The sequence below is a fragment of the Scyliorhinus torazame genome, chromosome 3 (assembly GCF_047496885.1).
Source record: "Scyliorhinus torazame isolate Kashiwa2021f chromosome 3, sScyTor2.1, whole genome shotgun sequence".
Classification (NCBI taxonomy): domain Eukaryota; kingdom Metazoa; phylum Chordata; class Chondrichthyes; order Carcharhiniformes; family Scyliorhinidae; genus Scyliorhinus; species Scyliorhinus torazame.
The window spans coordinates 9,432,734-9,454,160 of NC_092709.1; the positions used below are offsets into that span (position 1 = coordinate 9,432,734).

A 21,427-nucleotide genomic window follows, 5' to 3' on the forward strand; every position below is an offset into this window, starting at 1 on the left:
CCCATATCTTCATGTAACAACCTGCCGCGTCGCTTATCATTAATGTTTTCACTTCCCCGTTTTATTCCTTTTAGTATTCCTGGTCCTATTCACTGAGCTCCCCTCAGTCACTGTACCTTGTACTGTCGCCCTTTTTGATTTTTGACTATGGCTTCTCTGCCTTACACTTTCCCCCTTACTGCCTTTTTGTTTCAGTCCCTGTTTTACTACCTTCCCAACTTCCTGCATCGGTTCCCATCCCCCCCTGCCACATTAGTTTAAACTCTCCCCAACAGCTCTAGCAACCCCCCCCCCCCCCCCCAGGGACCATCGGTTCCAGTCCTGCCTAGGTGCAGACCATCCAGTTTGTACTGGTCCCACCTCCCCCAGAACCGGTTCCAATGTCCCAGGAATTTGAATCCCTCCCTCTTGCACCATCTCTCATTGCTGTTCTTCAGCAATTTTCCTAAACCAGTCCATGCAGTAGTGAATTCCACATTCTCACCACCCTCTGGGTAAAGAAGCTTTCCTGAATTCCCCGTTGGGGTTATTAGTGACTATCCTATTTTTATGACCCCCTGGTTTTGGACTCTTGTCCCCCCCCCCCCCCAAAGTGGAAACATTTTTGTTTGTTTATTCTATCGAACCCCCCCCTAGTTATAAAGACCTCTATCAGCTCACCCCAGAGCCAACTCTCTTCTACACCAAACACAATTGGGTTTGTTTCTTACCTGAATGGAAACTGCTCTTTGACCATCTGCATGCAGACCAGAAATGGATACTCTGAGAACTTCACTGAGGAGATGAAATCGAGTAGAGCCTCCATTTCCACGCTCACCTCCACACCGCTTTGTATAAACAACAAATCCACTGTGATGTTACCAACGACGACCATTGCACCTCTTGAGGACAAGTGAGAAAGGAAAAAGAAGTCTATTTCAGACCAGTGCAGCGTACCTCATTCACTAAACACTGAATCAAGTGCATGTGACAATGCGCCTGATTATCAATTCGGGGGTCAGCAATCTGATGCCCATATCTTTTCCAGGTTCCAAACCCTCGACTATTTTAATATGCAAAGCCTCTAATTAGAGGTGAGTTTGGAGCCTAATTAGTGGAGCCGGGCATTGCTTGGAGGCAGAATCTGGCTCAGGGTGCAATGCTCAAAGGCAGACGGCCACCAGGACTGGTGTTGCAGGTTGTACCTAACAGGAGGGCAGAGGAGCAGGAGCCTCAAGGTGCAAACACGTGTTCAAAAAGCCAATCACATGGTGCAAACCCGTGTTCAAAAAGCCAATCACATGGTGCAAACACGTGTTCAAAAAGCCAATCACATGGTGCAAACACGTGTTCAAAAAGCCAATCACATGGTGCAATCACGTGTTCAGAAAGCCAATCACATGGTGCAAACACGTGTTCATAAAAGCCGATCACAGCAGGGCAGCACGGTAGCACAGTGGTTAGCATGGTGCTTCACAGCTCCAGGATCCCAGGTTCGATTCTAGCCTTGGGTCACTGTCTGTGCGGAGTCTGCACGTTCTCCCCGTGTGTGCGTGGGTTTCCTCCGGATGCTCCGGTTTCCTCCCACAGTCCAAAGACGTGCTGTTAGGTGGATTGGACATGATAAATTGCTCTTAAAACAAAAGCCAATCACAAGGCACTTATCCATTTTGCTCAAGCAATGGCGACTTTATGTTACCACTTTGTGTATCTTGGTTTGAATAACCCGCTTTTTCTTTAATTCAGCAGCAACATCACATCATGACTCCCAGTTTGCTCCTGACAGCCGTGCACGTATGTGCCCCAGAACATAATATAGTGATTATTGTGGGTATTATAGGTATTACGGTACTTGATATGCTAAAGCACCATTGGTGGAAACTGTATGCTTTCTATTGGTTAGAATGTATGATAGCTCCGCCCTGCTAGGCGGGGTATAAGAGCCCGTGCCGCCCCAGCAGCCCTCATTCTGTACCTAAGCTGCTGGGGGAAACATCTAGCTTATTAAAGCCTTCAGTTGGACTACAACCTCGCTTTAGTGGTCATTGATCGTGCATCAGTTATGTTACTGGACTAATAATCCCGAGGGCAGATATAATTAATTGACAGTAAGGGTCACTCGATGAAAAGCACAGAATACAAGGTGCAGCAAAAACGTTCATACCTGTTGGTGACGGTGGTTTTAGATTCCCGATACCACAAGCTGAAATCCATCCCACCAGAGATATCAATAGACAAACCTCCACTGGAACTCCACAGTTGCCCTCAGACCTGACGGTAGCTGAAAGATCTGAAGCAAGGAGAAAAAGAGGGCTTTCAAATTCCAAGCGACTTTATACGTTGGATTCCATGCTATTTAATCCTTCAGATTTGCAAATGGACAGGCTTTCCTCATGCAGTTACATAGAATTTACAGCCCAGAAACAAGGCCATTCGGCCCAACTGGTCCATGCTGGTGTTTACGCTCCACATGAGTCTCCACCCTCCCCTCCTTCATCTCACCCTATCCCCGTATCCTTCTATCCCTCTTCTTCCTCATGTGTTTAACCAGCCTCCCCTTAAGTGTCTCTATCCGATTCACCTTGACTGCTCCCCATGGGAGCGAGTCCCACGTTATCTGGGTAAAGAAGTTTCACCTGAATTTCCCGATTGCGTTGATTAGAAATGATCTTATAATTCACTATGATACCTGGTTTCGGAGTCCTTCACAAGTGGAAACGCCTTCTCTACGTTGACCCGATTGTGCCCTTTGTCATTTTAAAGACCCCTATTAAGGCAACCCTCAGCCTTCTCGGTCGGAGAGAAAAGAGCCCAGCCTGTTCAATCTTTCCTGATAGTTATAAACCCTCAGCTAATTGCCCTGTGCAAATCTGTTTCGCACCCTCTCTAGTGCCACTGGTCCCATAGGATCGATACATTTAAAAGGAACCTACCGTTCCTTGGCCCCTGGAAGTGGATAGAGCGCACAGAGCCCTCGCGAAGAAGCCCCGAGTGAACGAGCCACCAAGGGCCATGGTGGTACGCTTTCACCGTTTCCTGGACAAGGAACACATTCTGCGGTGGGCCAAGAAGGAACGGAGCAGCAAATGGGAGAACTGTGAGCTGCGCATTTATCAGGACCAGGCGTGGATCTGGCCAAGAGGCGAGCTGGGTTTAATCGGGCAAAAACGGCCCTCTTTAAGAAGGGGGGTGAAGTTCGGGATGCTGTACCCAGCCCACCTGTGGGTCACACATGAGGAACGGGACTTCTACTTTGAAACGCCAGACGAAGTATGGACCTTTACTAAAGAAATGAAGCTGGAGGCGAATTAAAAGACACTGAAGTCTTGGAGAAGTACTGTGGCGGCGATTTGTTGTGCTGGGCTGTACAAGTAGTGCAATGTGTAATAAGGGGCTGTTTGGATGGCTAAAGGTAACTTTGTCTTGCAGGGAGCTGGTTAGAGGGGGGGTGGGCTTTGGGGTTGGTTCTGCTTTTTGGGTGTTTTGTTTTTCTAAAGTGGGGCTGTTTCTTCACTGTTTTCTTTCTGATGTTTCTTTACTGGTGAATGTGGTGCTTTTAATATGTTTGTCCAAGTGGGGGGAGAGGGGAGAGAACAATGGGGAGACAGACTGCTTGGTGCTGGGGCGGGGGCGCTATCAAGTCAGCATGGATCAGCTGACTCTCGGAAGCGCAGTGGGGGGTGAGCAGGAGTTAAGCTGGAGCTTGACTTGGGGGATTGGGTTTCTAGTGTTGTTGCTGGGGGGTAGGGAGAGGGGGTCGGGGGGGTGGGAGCTGCTTGGCTGACAGTGGAGGAACTGTTGCTGGGGGACAAATGGGAGGTTGGGAAATGGCGAATGCCCGAGTGGGGGCTCAAGTAGCCAGAGGGCACGATCTAGAGGCTGGCCTGAAATGGGTGATGGCTAGTCCGGGGGGGGGGGGGACTGGAAGCCCCCCCCCCCCCCCGACCAGGCTGATTACACGGAACGTCAGAGGACTGAATGGGCCGGTCAAGAGGGCTCGTGTGTTTATGCATTTGAGGGGGCTGAAGGCGGACGTGGCCATGCTACAAGAGACACACCTAAAGGTTACAGACCAGGCGAGATTGAGGAAGGGGCGGGTCGGCCAAGTGTTCCACTCTGGGCTGGACTCAAAGACCAGGGGGGTAGCGATCTTGATCAACAAATGAGTGGCATTCGAGGCGGGGAGAATCGTGTCAGACAAGGGGGGTGGGTACATAATGGTGAGTGGGAAGTTGGAGGGGATGCGGGTGGTACTCGTGAACATATATGCTCCGAATTGGGACGATGTGGAATTTATGCGGCGGGTTTTAGGTAAGATTTCAGACTTAGAGTCAGATAATCTGATCATGAGAGGAGACTTTAACACAGTCATTGGACCAGTCAAAATGCCGGACAGGGAGGAGGCCGGCTGTGGCAAAGGAATTGAAGGGGTTTATGGGACAGATGGGGGGAGTAGACCCATGGAAGTTTGCACGGCAAAGGGCGAAGGAGTTTTCCTTTTTCTCACATGTCCACAAGGTATACTCTCGCATCGACTTTTTTGTTCTGAGCAGGGCGCTAATACCGGAGGTGGTGGATACTGAGTACTCGGCAATCGCAGTGTCGGATCAGGCCCCGCACTGGGTGGATCTACGGGTTAGTGTGGTGAGAGGGCAACGCCCGCTGTGGAGACTGGATGAGGGGTTGCTAGCGGACGAAGCGATCTGTGGGCAAGTTAACAAGTCCATCCAGAACTACCTGGAAACAAATGATACGGGGGAGGTCTCTGCAGCGACGGTCTGGGAAGCTCTGAAAGCAGTGGTCAGAGGGGAATTAATCTCGATACGGGCCCACAGAGAAAAGGTGGAACGGGCTGAGAAGGATAGGTTAGTGGAGGAGACACTCCAGGTGGACAGAAGGTACTCAGAGGCCCTGGATGCGGGACTACTGAGGGAGCGGCGGAGGTTACAGGTGGAGTTTAGGCTGTTGACCACAGGGAAAGCGGTGGAACAGTTGAGGAAGGCAAGGGGGGCGATCTATGAGTACGGGGAAAAGGCAAGCAGAATGTTGGTGCACCAGCTCAGGAAAAGGGAGGCGTCCAGGGAGATAGGTAAAGTAAAGAGTAGAGGCGGGAATACTGTCCTGGACCCAGCGGGGGTGAGCGAGGTGTTTAAGGACTTCTATAGTAAATTATACTGGGTGGGGTGGAGGGGATGAGGCAGTTTTTGGATCAGTTGCGGTTTCCGAGGGTAGATGAGGACCTGGTGGAGGGGCTGGGAGCCCCAATTGAGATTGAGGAAATAATCAAGGGGCTGGAGGGAATGCAGTGGGGCAAGGCCCCGGGGCCTGATGGCTACCCGGTGGAATTCTATAAGAAGTTTTCAGAGATATTCATACACTGCTGGTGAGGACATTTAACGAAACACGAGAGAAGGGAGTCCTCCCCCCAACAATGACGCAGGCCTCGATTTCACTGATCCTGAAACGGGAGAAGGAGCCGGAGCAATGCGGGTCATACAGGCCAATTTCTCTACTGAATGTGGACACCAAACTGCTGGCCACAGGGATAGAAGACTGTCTCCCGGGAGTGATAGGGGAAGACCAGACGGGATTTATAAAGGGCAGGCAACTCAAGGCCAATGTTCAAAGGCTTTAGAATGTTATTATGATGCCCTCAGAAGGAGGGGAGGTGGAGGTGGTGGTAGCGATGGATGCGGAGAAGGCTTTTGATCGGGTGGAGTGGAATTACCTGTGGGAGGCGCTGGGAAGGTTTGGGTTTGGTGAGGGCTTCATTGACTGGGTGCGGTTGCTCTATCAGGCACCAGTAGCGAGTGTGCGCACGAACCGGCTGATGTCGGGGTATTTTAAACTACAGCGAGGGACGAGGCAAGGGTGCCCCCTCTCCCCGCTACTGTTTGCTCTGGCCATAGAGCCATTGGCCATGGCGCTAAGAGCCTCTAGGAACTGGAAAGGGCTGGTTCGGGGGGGGGGGGTGGAGCACCGGGTCTCGCTTTACTCAGATGACCTGCTCTTGTATATTTCAGACCTGTTGGGGGGGGATGGAGGAAGTAATGCGAATCCTGGGGGAATTTGGCAATTTTTCAGGGTATAAATTGAACATGGGGAAAAGTGAGATGTTTGCGATCCAGGCAAGAGGACAGGAGAAGAGACTGGGAGAGCTGCCGCTTAGAATGGTAGGGAAGAGCTTTCAGTATCTGGGAATCCAGGTAGCCTGGAAATGGGAGGCACTGCACAGGTTAAACCTATCCCGGCTGGTAGAACAAATGGAGGGGACTTTAAGAGATGGGACATGCTCCCGCTATCACTGGCGGGGAGGTTACAGACTGTGAAAATGACGGTCCTCCCCAGATTTCTGTTTGTCTTTCAGTGCCTCCCCATCTTCATCCCAAAGGCCTTTTTCAAGCGGGTGAATAAGGTTATTTTGGGCTTTGTGTGGGCGGGTAAAACCCCGCGAGTGAAGAGAGTGTTGCTGGCGCGCAGTCGGGGGGAGGGTGGGTTGGCGATGCCAAACTTCTGCAATTACTACTGGGCGGCTAATGTAGCCATGATTAGGAAGTGGGTAGCGGGGGGGGGGGGGGGGGGGGGGGGGGGGGGGCGGTCGCATGGGAGCAGATGGAGGCGGCGTCATGTAAAGACACCAGTTTGGGAGCACTGATAACGGCACCTCTTCCGTTCTCGCCAGCCCAATACTCCACAAATCCGGTGATGGTGGCGGCTCTGAGAATCTGGGGGCAGCGGAGGAGATGTAAGAGAGGGGAGGGAGCATTGGTTTGGACCCCGATTTATAATAATCATCGGTTTGTACCGGGTAGGCTGGATGGTGGGTTCCGGAGTTGGCAAAGGGCAGGAATTAGAAGGATGGGGGATCTATTTACAGATGGGAGCTTCCCCAGCTTGAAAGCCTGGGAGGATAAATTTAAATTGCCAGCAGGGAATGGTTTTAGGTATTTGCAGGTGCGAGACTTCCTGAAAAAACAGGTGCCGGCCTTTCCGCTGCTGCCGCCACGGGGGATACAGGATAGAGTAGTCTCCAGTACCTGGGTGGGAGAGGGGAAAGTATATTTACCAGGAGCTTTTGGAGGCGGAGGAAACTCCGGTGGAGGAGCTTAAGGGCAAGTGGGAGGACGAGCTAGCAGGAGAGATAGTGGCGGGTCTGTGTGCGGATCCCCGAAGCAGGGTTAATGCCTCCTCATCATGTGCCATGCTTAGCCTGATACAATTTAAGGTAGTCCACCGGGCACACATGACAGTGGCTCGGATGAGTAAGTTTTTTGGGGTAGAACATAGAACATAGAATATGGAAGATTACAGCGCAGTCCAGGCCCTTCGACCCTCGATGTTGCGCCGACCTGTGAAACTAATCTAAAGCCCATCTACACTATTTCCTCATCGTCCATATGTCTATCCAATGACCATTTAAATGCCCTTAGTGTTGGCGAGTCCACTACTGTTGCAGGCAGGGCATTCCACGCCCTTACTACTCTCTGAGTAAAGAACCTACCTCTGACATCTGTCCTATATCTATCTCCCCTCAATTTAAAGCTATGTCCCCTCGTGCTAGACATCACCATCTGATGAAAAAGGCTCTCACTGTCCACCCTATCCAATCCTCTGATCATCTTGTATGCCTCAATTAAGTCACCTCTTAACCTTCTTCTCTCTGATGAAAACAGCCTCAAGTCCCTCAGCCTTTCCTCATAAGATCTTTCCTCCATACCAGGCAACATTCTGGTAAATCTCCTCTGCACTCTTTCCAATGCTCCCACATCCTTCCTATAATGCGGCGACCAGAATTGCACGCAATACTCCAAATGCGGCCGCACCAGAGTTTTGTACAACGAAAATATGACCTCCTGGCTCCGAAACTCAATCCATTTACCAATTAAAGCTAACACACCGTACGCCTTCTTAACAACCCTCTCAACCTGGGTGGCAACTTTCAGGGATCTATGTACATGGATACCGAGATCTCTCTGCTCATCCACACTGCCAAGAATCTTACCATTAGCCCAGTACTCTGTCTTCCTGTTATTCCTTCCAAAATGAATCACCTCACACTTTTCTGCATTAAACTCCATTTGCCACCTCTCAGCCCAGCGCTGCAGCTTATCTATGTCCCTCTGTAACTTGTAACATCCTTCCGCACTGTCCACAACTCCACCGACTTTAGTGTCATCTGCAAATATACTCACTCATCCTTCTACGCCCTCCTCCAGGTCATTTATAAAAATGACAAACAGCAGTGGCCCCAAAACAGATCCTTGTGGTACACCACTAGTAACTGGACTCCAGTCTGAACATTTCCCATCAACCACCACCCTTTGTCTTCTTCCAGCTAGCCAATTTCTGACCCAAACTGTTAAATCACCGTGAATCCCATGTCTCCGTATTTTCTGCAGGAGCCTACCGTGGGGAACCTTATCAAACACTTTACTGAAATCCATATACACCACATCAACTGCTTTACCCTCATCCACCTGTTTGGTAACCTTCTCAAAGAACTCAATAAGGTTTGTGAGGCACGACCTACCCTTCACAAAACCATGTTGACTATCTCTAATCAAATTATTACTTTCCAGATGATTATACATCCTGGGCGGGATTCTCCGACCCCCCGCCAGGTTGGAGAATCGCCGGGGGCTGGCGTGAATCCCGCCCCCGCCGGTTGCCGAATTCTCCGGCCCGGATATTCGGCGGGGACGGAAATCGCGCCGCGCCGGTTGGCGGGCCACCCCCGGCGATTCTCCGGCCCGGATGGGCCGAAGTCCCGCTGCTGGAATGCCTGTCCCGCCGGCGAGAATCAAACCACCTCTCTTACCGGCGGGACAAGGCGACACGGGCAGGCTCCAGGGTCTTGGGGGGGGCGCGGGGCGATCTGGTCCCGGGGGGTGCCCTCACGGTGGCCTGGCCCACGATCGGGGCCCACCGATCCGCGGGCGGGCCTGTGCCGTGGGGGCACTCTTTTCCTTCCGCCTTCGCCATGGTCTCCACCATGGCGGAGGCGGAAGAGACCCCCTCCACTGCGCATGCGCGGGGATGCCGTGAGCAGCCGCTGACGCTCCCGCGCATGCGCCGCCTGGCAAAGCCAGTTTTGCGCCAGCTGGCAGGGCACCAAAGGCCTTTCCCGCCAGCTGGCGGGGCAGAAATCAGTCCGGCGCGGGCCTAGTCCCTCAAGGTGAGGGCTCGGCCCCTCAGGATGCGAAGACTTCCGCCCCTTTGGGGCGGTGCGATGCCAAACTGATTTGCGCCGTTTTTGGCGCTGGTCGGCGGACATTGCGCCGATTGCGGAGAATTCCGCCCCCTATCTCATATAAACCTTTCCAAGACTTTGCCCACAACAGAAGTAAGGCTCACTGGTCTATGGTTACCGGGGTTGTGTCTACTCCCCTTCTTGAACAAGGTGACAACATTTGCTATCCTCCAGTCTTCTGGCACTATTCCTGTAGACAAAGATGACTTAAAGGTCAAAGCCAAAGGCTCAGCAATCTCCTCGCTAGCTTCCCAGAGAATCCTAGGATGAATCCCATCCGGCCCAGGGGACTTATCTATTTTCACACTTTCCAGAATTGCCAACACCTCCTCCTTATGAACCTCAAACCCTCCTAGTTTAGTAGCCTGAATCTGAGTATTCTCCTCGACAACATTGTCTTTTTCCTGTGTGAATACTGACGAAAAATATTCATTTAGCACCTCTCCTATCTCCTCGGACTCCAAGCACAACTTCTCACTACTGTCCTTGACTGACCCTACTCTTACCCTAGTCATTCGTTTATTCCTGACATATCTATAGAAAGCTTTAGGGTTATCCTTGATCCTACCTGCCAAAGACTTCTCATGTCCCCTCCTGGCTCTTCTTAGCTCTCTCTTTAGGTCCTCCCTAGCTAACTTGTAACTCTCGAGCGCCCTAACTGAACCTTCATGTCTCATCTTTACATAAGCCTCTTTCTTCCTCTTGACAAGTGTTTCGGCTACTTTCGTAAACCATGGTTCCCTTGCTCGACCACTTCCTCCCTGCCTGACAGGTACATACTTATCAAGGACACACAGTAGCTTTTCCATGAATAAGCTCCACATTTTCATGGTGCCCATCCCCTGCAGTTTTCCTCTCCATCCGATGCATCCTAAGTCTTGCCTCATCGCATCATAATTGCCTTTCCCCCAGATATAACTCTTGCCCTGCGGTACATACCTATCCCTTTCTATCACTAAAGTAAACGTAATGGAATTGTGGTCACTATCACCGAAGTGATCGCCTACCTCCAAATCTAACACATCTGGTTCATTACCCAGTACCAAATCCAATATGGCCTCGCCTCTCGTTGGCCTATCTACATACTGTGTCAGGAAGCCCTCCTGCACACATTGGACAAAAACAGACCCATCTAAAGTACTCGAACTATAGCGTTTCCAGTCAATATTTGGAAAGTTAAAGTCCCCCATAACAACTACCCTGTTGCTTTCGTTCCTATCCAGAATCATCTTTGCAATCCTTTCCTCTACATCTCTGGAACTTTTCGGAGGCCTATAGAAAATCCCAAACAGGGTGACCTCTCCTTTCCTGTTTCTAACCTCAGCCCATACTACCTCAGTAGACGAGTCCTCATCAAACGTCCTTCCTGCCACCGTAATACTGTCCTTGACTAACAATGCCACCCCTCCCCCTCTTTTACCACCTTCCCTGAGCTTACTGAAATATCTAAACCCTGGCACCTGCAACAACCATTCCTGTCCTTGCTCGATCCATGCCTCCGAAATGGCCACAACATCGAAGTCCCAGGTACGAACCCATGCCGCAAGTTCACCCACCTTATTCTGGATGCTCCTGGCATTGAAGAAGACACACTTTAAACCACCTTCCTGCCTGCCGGTACACTCCTGCAACTTAGAAACCTTACTCATGACCTCACTACTCTCAACCTCCTGTATACTGGAGCTACAATTCAGGTTCCAAGCCCCTGCTGAACTAGTTTAAACCCTCCCAAAGAGCATTAGCAAATTTCCCCCCCCCCCCCAGGATATTGGTACCCCTCTGGTCCAGGTGTAGACCATCCCGTTTGTAGAGGTCCCACCAACCCCAGAATGAGCCCCAATTATCCAGAAATCTGAAAGCCTCCCTCCTACACCATCCCTGTAGCCATGTGTTCAACTCCTCTTTCTCCCTATTGCTCGTCTCGCTATCACGTGGCACGGGTAACAACCCAGAGATAATAACTCGATTTGTCCTAGATCTAGGTTTCCACCCTAGCTCCCTGAATTCCTGCCTTACATCCCTATCCCTTTTCCTACCTATGTCGTTGGCACCTATGTGGACCACGACGTGGGGCTGCTCCCCCTCCCCCTTAAGGATCCCGAAAACACGATCCGAGACATCACGCACCCTGGCACCTGGGAGGCAACACACCAACCGTGAGTCTCTCTCGTTCCCACAGAATCTCCTATCTATCTCCCTGGACGTGGATAGAGCAGGGCTAGGAGGACAGGTGTGCGAGGTGCACGGAAAGCCCAGCAAATCATGTCCACATGTTTTGGGCATGCCCGAAGCTTAGAGGGTTCTGGCAGAGCTTTGCTAAGGCAATGTCCACGGTACTAAAAACACGGGTGGTGCAGAGTCCAGAGGTAACGATCTTTGGAGTTTCGGAAGAGCCGGGAGTTCAGGGGACGAAAGAGGCCGACGTCTTGGCCTTTGCCTCCCTGGTAGCGCGGAGACGGATCTTGTTAATGTGGAGGGACTCGAAGCCCCCGAGTGTAGAGGCCTGGGTTAGTGACGTGGCTGGGTTTCTCAGTCTCGAGAAAATATAGTTTGCCTTAAGAGGGTCAATGTTAGGGTTCACCCGGAGATGGCAGCCGTTCGGTTAAAATGTCTGCAGCAGTATTCCAAGGGGGCGGGGGGGGGGGGGGGGGGGCGGATTGTTGCTTTATGGTTGGGGTGTGTGAAGATTGGGATGGGCGGGGGGAAATGTTTATTATACCATGTTGATATCATTGTTAATGTTATTTTTAGAAACATTTTCAAATTTTTAGAGGGCAGGAGAAGAGACTGGGAGAGCTGCCGTTTAGAATGGTGGGGAAGAGCTTTCGATATCTGGGAATCCAGGTGGCCTGGAAATGGGAGGCACTGCACAAGATAAACCCATCCTGGCTGGTGGAAAAAATGGAAGGTGACTTGAAGAGATGGGACATGCTCCCGCTATCACTGGCAGGGAGGTTACAGACTGTGAAAATGATGGTCCTCCCCAGATTTCTGTTTGTCTTTCAGTGCCTCCCCATCTTCATCCCAAAGGCCTTTTTCAAGCGGGTGAATAAGGTTATTTCGGGCTTTGTGTGGGCGGGTAAAACTCCGCGAGTGAAATACCTCAATAAAAAATATTTTAAAAAGAGAATGGCATTGACCAGTTGGGTTGAGTAATCTGTTTCTATGCAGCAAATTGCATGTAATTCTTGATGCTACACTTGGTCAGAACCCCACCCACCACTTTAAACATCCACCACTGACGCACAGTGGCAGATGTGTGGACCATCTACAAAATGCACTGCAGCAACTCACCAAGGCTCCTTCGACAGCACCTTCCAAATCCACAATCTGCACCGCCAACAAGGATGAAGGGAACAGAAGCATAGGACCCACCACCTGTGAGTTCCCCTCCGGACCACACACAACCCGGACTTGAAAATATATTATCATTTCTTCAGTGTCACTGGGTCAGAATGCTGGAACTCGCTCCCTAACAGCGGCACAGTGGTTAGCACTGCTGCCTCACAGCGCCAGGGACCCGGTTCGATTCCGGCCTTGGGTGACTTTGCGGAGTTTGCACGTTCTCCCCGTGTCTGCGTGGGTTTCCTCCGGGTGCTCCGGTTTCCTCCCACAGTCCAAAGATGTGCAGCTTGGGGGATAGAGCGGGGGAGTGGGCCTAGATTGGGTGCTCTTTTGGAGGGACGGTGCAGACTCGATGGGCCAAATGGCCTCCTTCTGCATGTAGGGGTTCTATGAACTGCTCTGTGGGTGTACCCACAGCATATGTACGGCAACAGTTCAAGAAAGCAGCTCACCACCGCCTCAAGGGCAACTAGGGATGGACAATAAATGCTGGCCCAGCCAACCATACTCATCTCCCACTATTTTTAAAAATTCTGTACAGGACTTACAGATAATTCTATGTCACAGTTCCACCCACCGGGACATGTCAATTAGAGAAATTGTTCTGATTAAGATCAAGTGCCTTGGTATAAAAAGCAAAGAACGATCTTGACCGTTATCTGAAAATCTAGAATTGAAGGTTGGTGGAGATGAGCAGTTACCTGAGCATGGTCAATGAGCAGGATAAGGCCTTTGACCACACTCATTGGCTCTCCAGTCGCTGTGAACATCTTGGCCATCAAGTCACTGTAGCCTCGGAAGAAGGTGACTGGTCTGAGCTGGACATCAAACAGTACGGCGGACATCCCAGCCATGGACTCAAGATCTGCCTCACCTTCATCAGCTGTTGCAGCTATTAGAGACTCTAAACCCTGAGCTTCGATCACAACCTGCAGGAAAGAAAAATGTCATAAATAACAACTTGAGCAAACCCTATACACACCAGCACTGACAACATGCATTTATCCAGGCTTGCACTTTGAGTACAGTACTGTGGGAGTGCTGCACTGTCAGAGGGTCAGTACTGAGGGAGTGCCGCACTGTCAGAGGGTCAGTACTGAGGGAGTGCCGCACTGTCAGAGGGTCAGTACTGAGGGAGTGCTGCGCTGTCAGAGGTTCTGTACTCAGGAAGTGCTGCACTATCAGAGGGTCAGTATTGAGGGAGTGCTGCACTGTCAGAGGGTCAGTACTGAGGCAGAGCTGCACTGTCAGAGGGTCAGTACTGAGGGAGTGCGGCACTGTCAGAGGGTCAGTACTGAGGGAGAGCTGCACTGTAAGAGGGTCAGTACTGAGGGAGTGCTGCACTGTAAGAGGGTCAGTACTGAGGGAGTGCTGCACTGTAAGAGGGTCAGTACTGAGGGAGTGCTGCACTGTAAGAGGGTCAGTACTGAGGGAGTGCGGCACTGTCAGAGGGTCAGTACTGAGGGAGAGCTGCACTGTAAGAGGGTCAGTACTGAGGGAGTGCTGCACTGTAAGAGGGTCAGTACTGAGGGAGTGCTGCACTGTAAGAGGGTCAGTACTGAGGGAGTGCGGCACTGTCAGAGGGTCAGTACTGAGAGAGTGCTGCAATGTCAGAAGGTCAGTACTGAGGGAGTGCTGCACTATCGGAGGGTCGGTACTGAGTGAGTGCTGCACTGTCAGAGGGTCAGTACTGAGGGAGAGCTGCACTGTAAGAGGGTCAGTACTGAGGGAGTGCTGCACTGTAAGAGGGTCAGTACTGAGGGAGTGCTGCACTGTAAGAGGGTCAGTACTGAGGCAGAGCTGCACTGTCAGAGGGTCAGTACTGAGGGAGTGCGGCACTGTCAGAGGGTCAGTACTGAGAGAGTGCTGCACTGTCAGAGGGTCAGTACTGAGGGAGTGCTGCACTGTCAGAGGGTCAGTACTGAGGGAGTGCTGCAATGTCAGAAGGTCAGTACTGAGGGAGTGCTGCACTGTCAGAGGGTCAGTACTGAGGGAGTGCGGCACTGTCAGAGGGTCAGTACTGAGGGAGTGCGGCACTGTCAGAGGGTCAGTACTGAGGGAGTGCTGCACTATCGGAGGGTCGGTACTGAGTGAGTGCTGCACTGTCAGAGCGTTGGTACTGAGGGAGTGCTGCACCGTCAGAGGGTCTGTTCTGAGGGAGTGCTGCACTGTCAGAAAGTCAGTACTGAGGGAGTGCCGCACTGTCAAGGGTCAGTACGGAGGGAGCGCCGCACTGTCAGAGGATCAGTACTGAGGGAAAGCTGCAATATCAGAGGGTCAGTACTGAGGGAGTGCTGCACTGTGAGAGGGTCAGTCCTGAGAGAGTGCTGCACTGTCAGAGGGTCAGTACTGAGGGAGTGCTGCACTGTCAGAGGGTCAGTACTGAGGGAGTGCTGCACTGTCAGAGGGTCAGTATTGAGGGAGTGCCACACTGTCAGAGGGTCAGTACTGAGGGATCGCTGCACTGTCAGAGGGTCAGTACAGAGGGAGTGCTGCAACGTCAGAGGGTCTGTTTTGAGGGAGTGCTGCACTGTCAGAAAGTCAGTACTGAGGGAAAGATGCACTGTCAGAGGGTCAGGACTGAGGGAGTGCATGACTGTCAGAGGGTCACTACTGAGGGAGTGCTGCACTGTCGGAGGGTCAGTCCTGAGGGAGTGCTGCACTGTCAGAGGGTCTGTCCTGAGGGAGTGCTGCACTGTCAGAAAGAAAGTACTGAGGGAGTGCCGCACTGTCAGAGGGTCAGTACTGAGGGAGCGCAGCACTGTCAGAGGGTCAGTACAGAGAGAGTGCCGCACTGACAGAGGGTCAGTACTGAGGGAGTGCTGCATTGTCAGAGGGTCAGTACTGAGGGAGTGCTGCACTGTCAGAGGGTCAGTACTGAGGGAGTGCTGCACTGTCAGAGGGTCAGTACTGAGGGAGTGCCGCACTGTCAGAGTTTCAGTACTGAGGGAGTGCCACACTGTCAGAGGGTCAGTACTGAGGGAGCGCCGCACTGACAGAGGGTCAGTATTGAGGGAGTGCCGCATTGTCAGAGGGTCAGTACAGAGGGAGTGACACACTGTCAGGGGGTCAATACTGAGGGAGTGCTGCACTGTCAGAAGGTCAGTACTGAGGGAGTGCTGCACAGTCAGAGGGTCAGTACTGGGGGAGTGCCGCACTGTCAGAGGGTCAGTACTGAAGGAGTGCCGCAATGTCAGAGGGTCAGTACTGAAAGAAAGCTGCACTGTCAGAGGGTCAGTACTGAGGGAGTGCTGCACTGTCAGAGGGTCAGTACTGAGGGAGTGACGCACTGTCAGAGGGTCAGTACTGAGTGAGTGCTGCACTATCGGAGGGTCTGGACTGAGTGAGTGCTGCACTGTCAGAGGGTTGGTACTGAGGGAGTGCTGCACTGTCAGAGGGTCAGTACTGAGGGAGTGCCGCACAGTCAGAAGGTCAGTACTGATGGAGTGCCGCACTGTCAGAGGGTCAGTACTGTGGGAGTGCCGCACTGTCAGAGGGTCAGTACTGAGGGCGTGCTGCACTGTCAGCAAGTCTGTTCTGAGGGAGTGCTGCACTGTCAGAGGGTCAGTACTGAGGGCGTGCTGCACTGTCAGCAGGTCTGTTCTGAGGGAGTGCTGCGCTGTCAGAGGGTCAGTACTGAGGGAGTGCCGCACTGTCAGAGGGTCAGTACTGTGGGAGTGCCGGACTGACAGAGGGTCAGTACTGAGGGAGTGCCGCACTGTCAGAGGGTCAGTACTGTGGGAGTGCCTGGACTGACAGAGGGTCAGTACTGAGGGAGTGCCGCACTGTCAGAGGGTCAGTACTGAGTGACCGCTGCACTGACAGAAGGTCAGTACTGAGGGAGTGCCGCACTGTCAGAGGGTCAGTACTGAGTGAGCGCCGCACTGTCAGAGGATCAGTACTGTGGGAAAGCTGCACTGTCAGAGGGTCAGTCCTGAGGGAGTGCCGAACTGTCAGAGGGTCAGTCCTGAGGCAGTGCCGCACTGTCAGAGGGTCGGTACTGAAGGAGTGCGGCACTGTCAGAGGGTCTGTATTGAGGGAGCGCCGCACCGTCAGAGGATCAGTACTGAGGGAAAGCTGCACTGTCAAAGGGTCAGTCCTGACAGAGTGCCGCACTGTCAGAGGGTCAGTACTGAAGGAGTGCTGCACTGTCAGTGGGTCTGTATTGAGGGAGTGCTGCACTGTGAGAGGGTCAGTACTGAGGGAACGCTGCACTGTCAGAGGGTCAGTACCGAGGGTGTGCTGCACTGTCAGAGGGTCAGGACTGAGGGAGTGCCGCACTGTCAGAGGATCAGTACTGAGGGAAAGCTGCACTGTCAGAGGGTCAGTCCTGAGGGAGTGCCGCACTGTCAGAGGGTCAGTCCTGACGGTGTGCCGCACAGTTAGAGGGTCAGTCCTGACGGAGTGCCGCAATGTTAGAGGGTCAGTACAGAGGGAGCGCCGCACTGTTAGAGGGTCAGTACTGAAGGAGTGCTGCACTGTCAGAGGGCCAGTCCTGAGGGAGTGCCGCACTGTCAGAGGGTCAGTCCTGAGGGAGTGCCGCACTGTCAGAGGGTCAGTCCTGACGGAGTGTCGCACTGTTAGAGGGTCAGTACTGAAGGAGTGCTGCACTGTCAGAGGGTCTGTATTGAGGGAGCGCCGCACTGTCAGAGAAACAGTACAGAGGGAAAGCTGCACTGTCAGAGGGTCCGTTCTGAGGGAGTGCTGCACTGTCAGAAAGTCTGTACTGAGGGAGCGCCGCACTGTCAGAGGATCAGTACTGAGGGAGCGCTGCACTGTCAGAGGGTCAGTACTGAGGGAGTGCCGCACTGTCAGAGGGTCAGTACTGAGGGAGTGCTGCACTGTCAGTGGGTCTGTATTGAGGGAGAGCTGCACTGTGAGAGGGTCAGTCCTGAGAGAGTGCTGCACTGTCAGATGGTCAGTACTGAGGGAGTCCTGCACTGTCAGATAGCCAGTACTGTGGGTGTGCCGCACTGACAGAGCGTCAGTACTGAGGGAGCGCCGCACTGTCAGAGGGTCAGTACTGAGGGACCGCTGCACTGTCAGAGGGTCAGTACTGAGGGAGTGCCGCACTGTCAGAGGGTCAGTACTGAGGGAGTGCCGCACTGTCAGAGGGTCAGTGCTGAAGGAGTGCTGCACTGTCAGTGGGTCTGTATTGAGGGAGTGCTGCACTGTGAGAGGGTCAGTCCTGAGAGAGTGCTGCACTGTCAGATGGTCAGTACTGAGGGAAAGCTGCACTGTCAAAGGGTCAGTCCTGACAGAGTGCCGCACTGTCAGAGGGTCAGTACTGAAGGAGTGCTGCACTGTCACAGGGCCAGTACTGTGTGTGTGCCGCACTGTCAGAGGGTCAGTACTGAAGGAGTGCTGCACTGTCAGTGGGTCTGTATTGAGGGAGTGCTGCACTGTGAGAGGGTCAGTACTGAGGGAGCGCTGCACTGTCAGAGGGTCAGTACCGAGGGTGTGCTGCACTGTCAGAGGGTCAGGACTGAGGGAGTGCCGCACTGTCAGAGGATCAGTACTGAGGGAAAGCTGCACTGTCAGAGGGTCAGTCCTGAGGGAGTGCCGCACTGTCAGAGGGTCAGTCCTGACGGAGTGTCGCACTGTTAGAGGGTCAGTACTGAAGGAGTGCTGCACTGTCAGAGGGCCAGTCCTGAGGGAGTGCCGCACTGTCAGAGGGTCAGTCCTGAGGGAGTGCCGCACTGTCAGAGGGTCAGTCCTGACGGAGTGCCGCACTGTTAGAGGGTCAGTACTGAAGGAGTGCTGCACTGTCAGAGGGTCTGTATTGAGGGAGCGCCGGACTGTCAGAGGAACAGTACAGAGGGAAAGCTGCACTGTCAGAGGGTCTGTTCTGAGGGAGTGCTGCACTGTCAGAAAGTCTGTACTGAGGGAGCGCCGCACTGTCAGAGGATCAGTACTGAGGGAGCGCTGCACTGTCAGAGGGTCAGTACTGAGGGAGCACCGCACTGTCAGAGGGTCAGTACTGAGACAGTGCTGCACTGTGAGAGGGTCAGTCCTGGGAGAGTGCTGCACTGTCAGAGGGTCAGTACTGAAGGAGTACTGCACTGTCAGAGGGTCAGTACTGAGGGAGTGCTGCACTGTCAGAGGGTCAGTACTCAGGGAGTGCTGCACTGTGAGAGGGTCAGTCCTGAGAGAGTGCTGCACTGTCAGAGGATCAGTACTGAAGGAGTGCTGCACTGTCAGAGGGTCAGTACTGAGTGCGTGCTGCACTGTCAGAGGGTCAGTACTGTGGGAGTGCCGCACTGACAGAGGGTCAGTACTGAGGCAGTGCCACACTGGCAGAGGTCCAGTACTGAGGGAGCGCTGCACTGACAGAGGGTCAGTACTGAGGGAGTGCCACACTGTCAGAGGGTCAGTACTGTGGGAGTGCTGCACTGTCAGAGGGTCAGTACTGAGGAAGTGCTGCACTGTCAGAGGCTCAGTACTGAGGGAGTGCCACACTGCCAGATGGTCAGTACTGAGGGAGTGCTGCACTGTCAGAGGGTCAGTACCGAGGGTGTGCTGCACTGTGAGAGGGTCAGTCCTGAGAGAGTGCTGCACTGTCAGATGGTCAGTACTGAGGGAGTCCTGCACTGTCAGATAGCCAGTACTGTGGGTGTGCCGCACTGACAGAGCGTCAGTACTGAGGGAGCGCCGCACTGTCAGAGGGTCAGTACTGAGGGACCGCTGCACTGTCAGAGGGTCAGTACTGAGGGAGTGCCGCACTGTCAGAGGGTCAGTACTGAGGGAGTGCCGCACTGTCAGAGGGTCAGTGCTGAAGGAGTGCTGCACTGTCAGTGGGTCTGTATTGAGGGAGTGCTGCACTGTGAGAGGGTCAGTCCTGAGAGAGTGCTGCACTGTCAGATGGTCAGTACTGAGGGAAAGCTGCACTGTCAAAGGGTCAGTCCTGACAGAGTGCCGCACTGTCAGAGGGTCAGTACTGAAGGAGTGCTGCACTGTCACAGGGCCAGTACTGTGTCTGTGCCGCACTGTCAGAGGGTCAGTACTGAAGGAGTGCTGCACTGTCAGTGGGTCTGTATTGAGGGAGTGCTGCACTGTGAGAGGGTCAGTACTGAGGGAGCGCTGCACTGTCAGAGGGTCAGTACCGAGGGTGTGCTGCACTGTCAGAGGGTCAGGACTGAGGGAGTGCCGCACTGTCAGAGGATCAGTACTGAGGGAAAGCTGCACTGTCAGAGGGTCAGTCCTGAGGGAGTGCCGCACTGTCAGAGGGTCAGTCCTGACGGAGTGCCGCACTGTTAGAGGGTCAGTACTGAAGGAGTGCTGCACTGTCAGAGGGCCAGTCCTGAGGGAGTGCCGCACTGTCAGAGGGTCAGTCCTGAGGGAGTGCCGCACTGTCAGAGGGTCAGTCCTGACGGAGTGCCGCACTGTTAGAGGGTCAGTACTGAAGGAGTGCTGCACTGTCAGAGGGTCTGTATTGAGGGAGCGCCGCACTGTCAGAGGAACAGTACAGAGGGAAAGCTGCACTGTCAGAGGGTCTGTTCTGAGGGAGTGCTGCACTGTCAGAAAGTCTGTACTGAGGGAGCGCCGCACTGTCAGAGGATCAGTACTGAGGGAGCGCTGCACTGTCAGAGGGTCAGTACTGAGGGAGTGCCGCACTGTCAGAGGGTCAGTACTGAGGGAGTGCTGCACTGTCAGTGGGTCTGTATTGAGGGAGTGCTGCACTGTGAGAGGGTCAGTCCTGAGAGAGTGCTGCACTGTCAGATGGTCAGTACTGAGGGAGTCCTGCACTGTCAGATAGCCAGTACTGTGGGTGTGCCGCACTGACAGAGCGTCAGTACTGAGGGAGCGCCGCACTGTCAGAGGGTCAGTACTGAGGGACCGCTGCACTGTCAGAGGGTCAGTACTGAGGGAGTGCCGCGCTGTCAGAGGGTCAGTACTGAGGGAGCACCGCACTGTCAGAGGGTCAGTACTGAGAGAGTGCTGCACTGTGAGAGGGTCAGTCCTGGGAGAGTGCTGCACTGTCAGAGGGTCAGTACTGAAGGAGTACTGCACTGTCAGAGGGTCAGTACTGAGGGAGTGCTGCACTGTCAGAGGGTCAGTACTCAGGGAGTGCTGCACTGTGAGAGGGTCAGTCCTGAGAGAGTGCTGCACTGTCAGAGGATCAGTACTGAAGGAGTGCTGCACTGTCAGAGGGTCAGTACTGAGTGCGTGCTGCACTGTCAGAGGGTCAGTACTGTGGGAGTGCCGCACTGACAGAGGGTCAGTACTGAGGCAGTGCCACACTGGCAGAGGTCCAGTACTGAGGGAGCGCTGCACTGACAGAGGGTCAGTACTGAGGGAGTGCCACACTGTCAGAGGGTCAGTACTGTGGGAGTGCTGCACTGTCAGAGGGTCAGTACTGAGGAAGTGCTGCACTGTCAGAGGCTCAGTACTGAGGGAGTGCCACACTGCCAGATGGTCAGTACTGAGGGAGTGCTGCACTGTCAGAGGGTCAGTACCGAGGGTGTGCTGCACTGTGAGAGGGTCAGTCCTGAGAGAGTGCTGCACTGTCACAGGGTCAGTATTGAGGGAGTGCTGCACTGTCAGAGGGTCAGTACTGAGGGAATGCTGCACTGTGAGTGGGTCAGTCCTGAGAGAGTGCTGCACTGTCACAGGGTCAGTACTGAGGGAGTGCTGCACTGTCAGATGGTCAGTACAGTGGGTGTGCCGCACTGACAGAGGGTCAGTACTGAGGGAGCGCCGCACTGCCAGAGGGTCAGTACTGAGGGACCGCTGCACTGTCAGAGTGTCAGTACCGAGGGAGTGCCGCACTGTCAGAGGGTCAGTACTGAGGAAGTGCTGCACTGTCTGAGGGTCAGTACGGAGGGGGTGCTGCACTGTCTGAGGGTCAGTTCT

General features: G+C 53.5%; 1 protein-coding gene across 1 annotated transcript in view; it reads right to left on the bottom strand.

The window, feature by feature from the left end:
- Positions 1-706: 706 nt before the first annotated feature.
- The window catches only part of LOC140408289 (microsomal triglyceride transfer protein large subunit-like), a 116,148-nt gene continuing 95,427 nt past the window's right edge, over positions 707-21,427 (bottom strand). Inside the window, 4 exon segments of the mRNA XM_072495278.1 lie at positions 707-881; positions 2,144-2,223; positions 2,225-2,269; positions 13,276-13,503. Coding sequence (XP_072351379.1) covers positions 707-881; positions 2,144-2,223; positions 2,225-2,269; positions 13,276-13,503 — 528 coding nt within the window.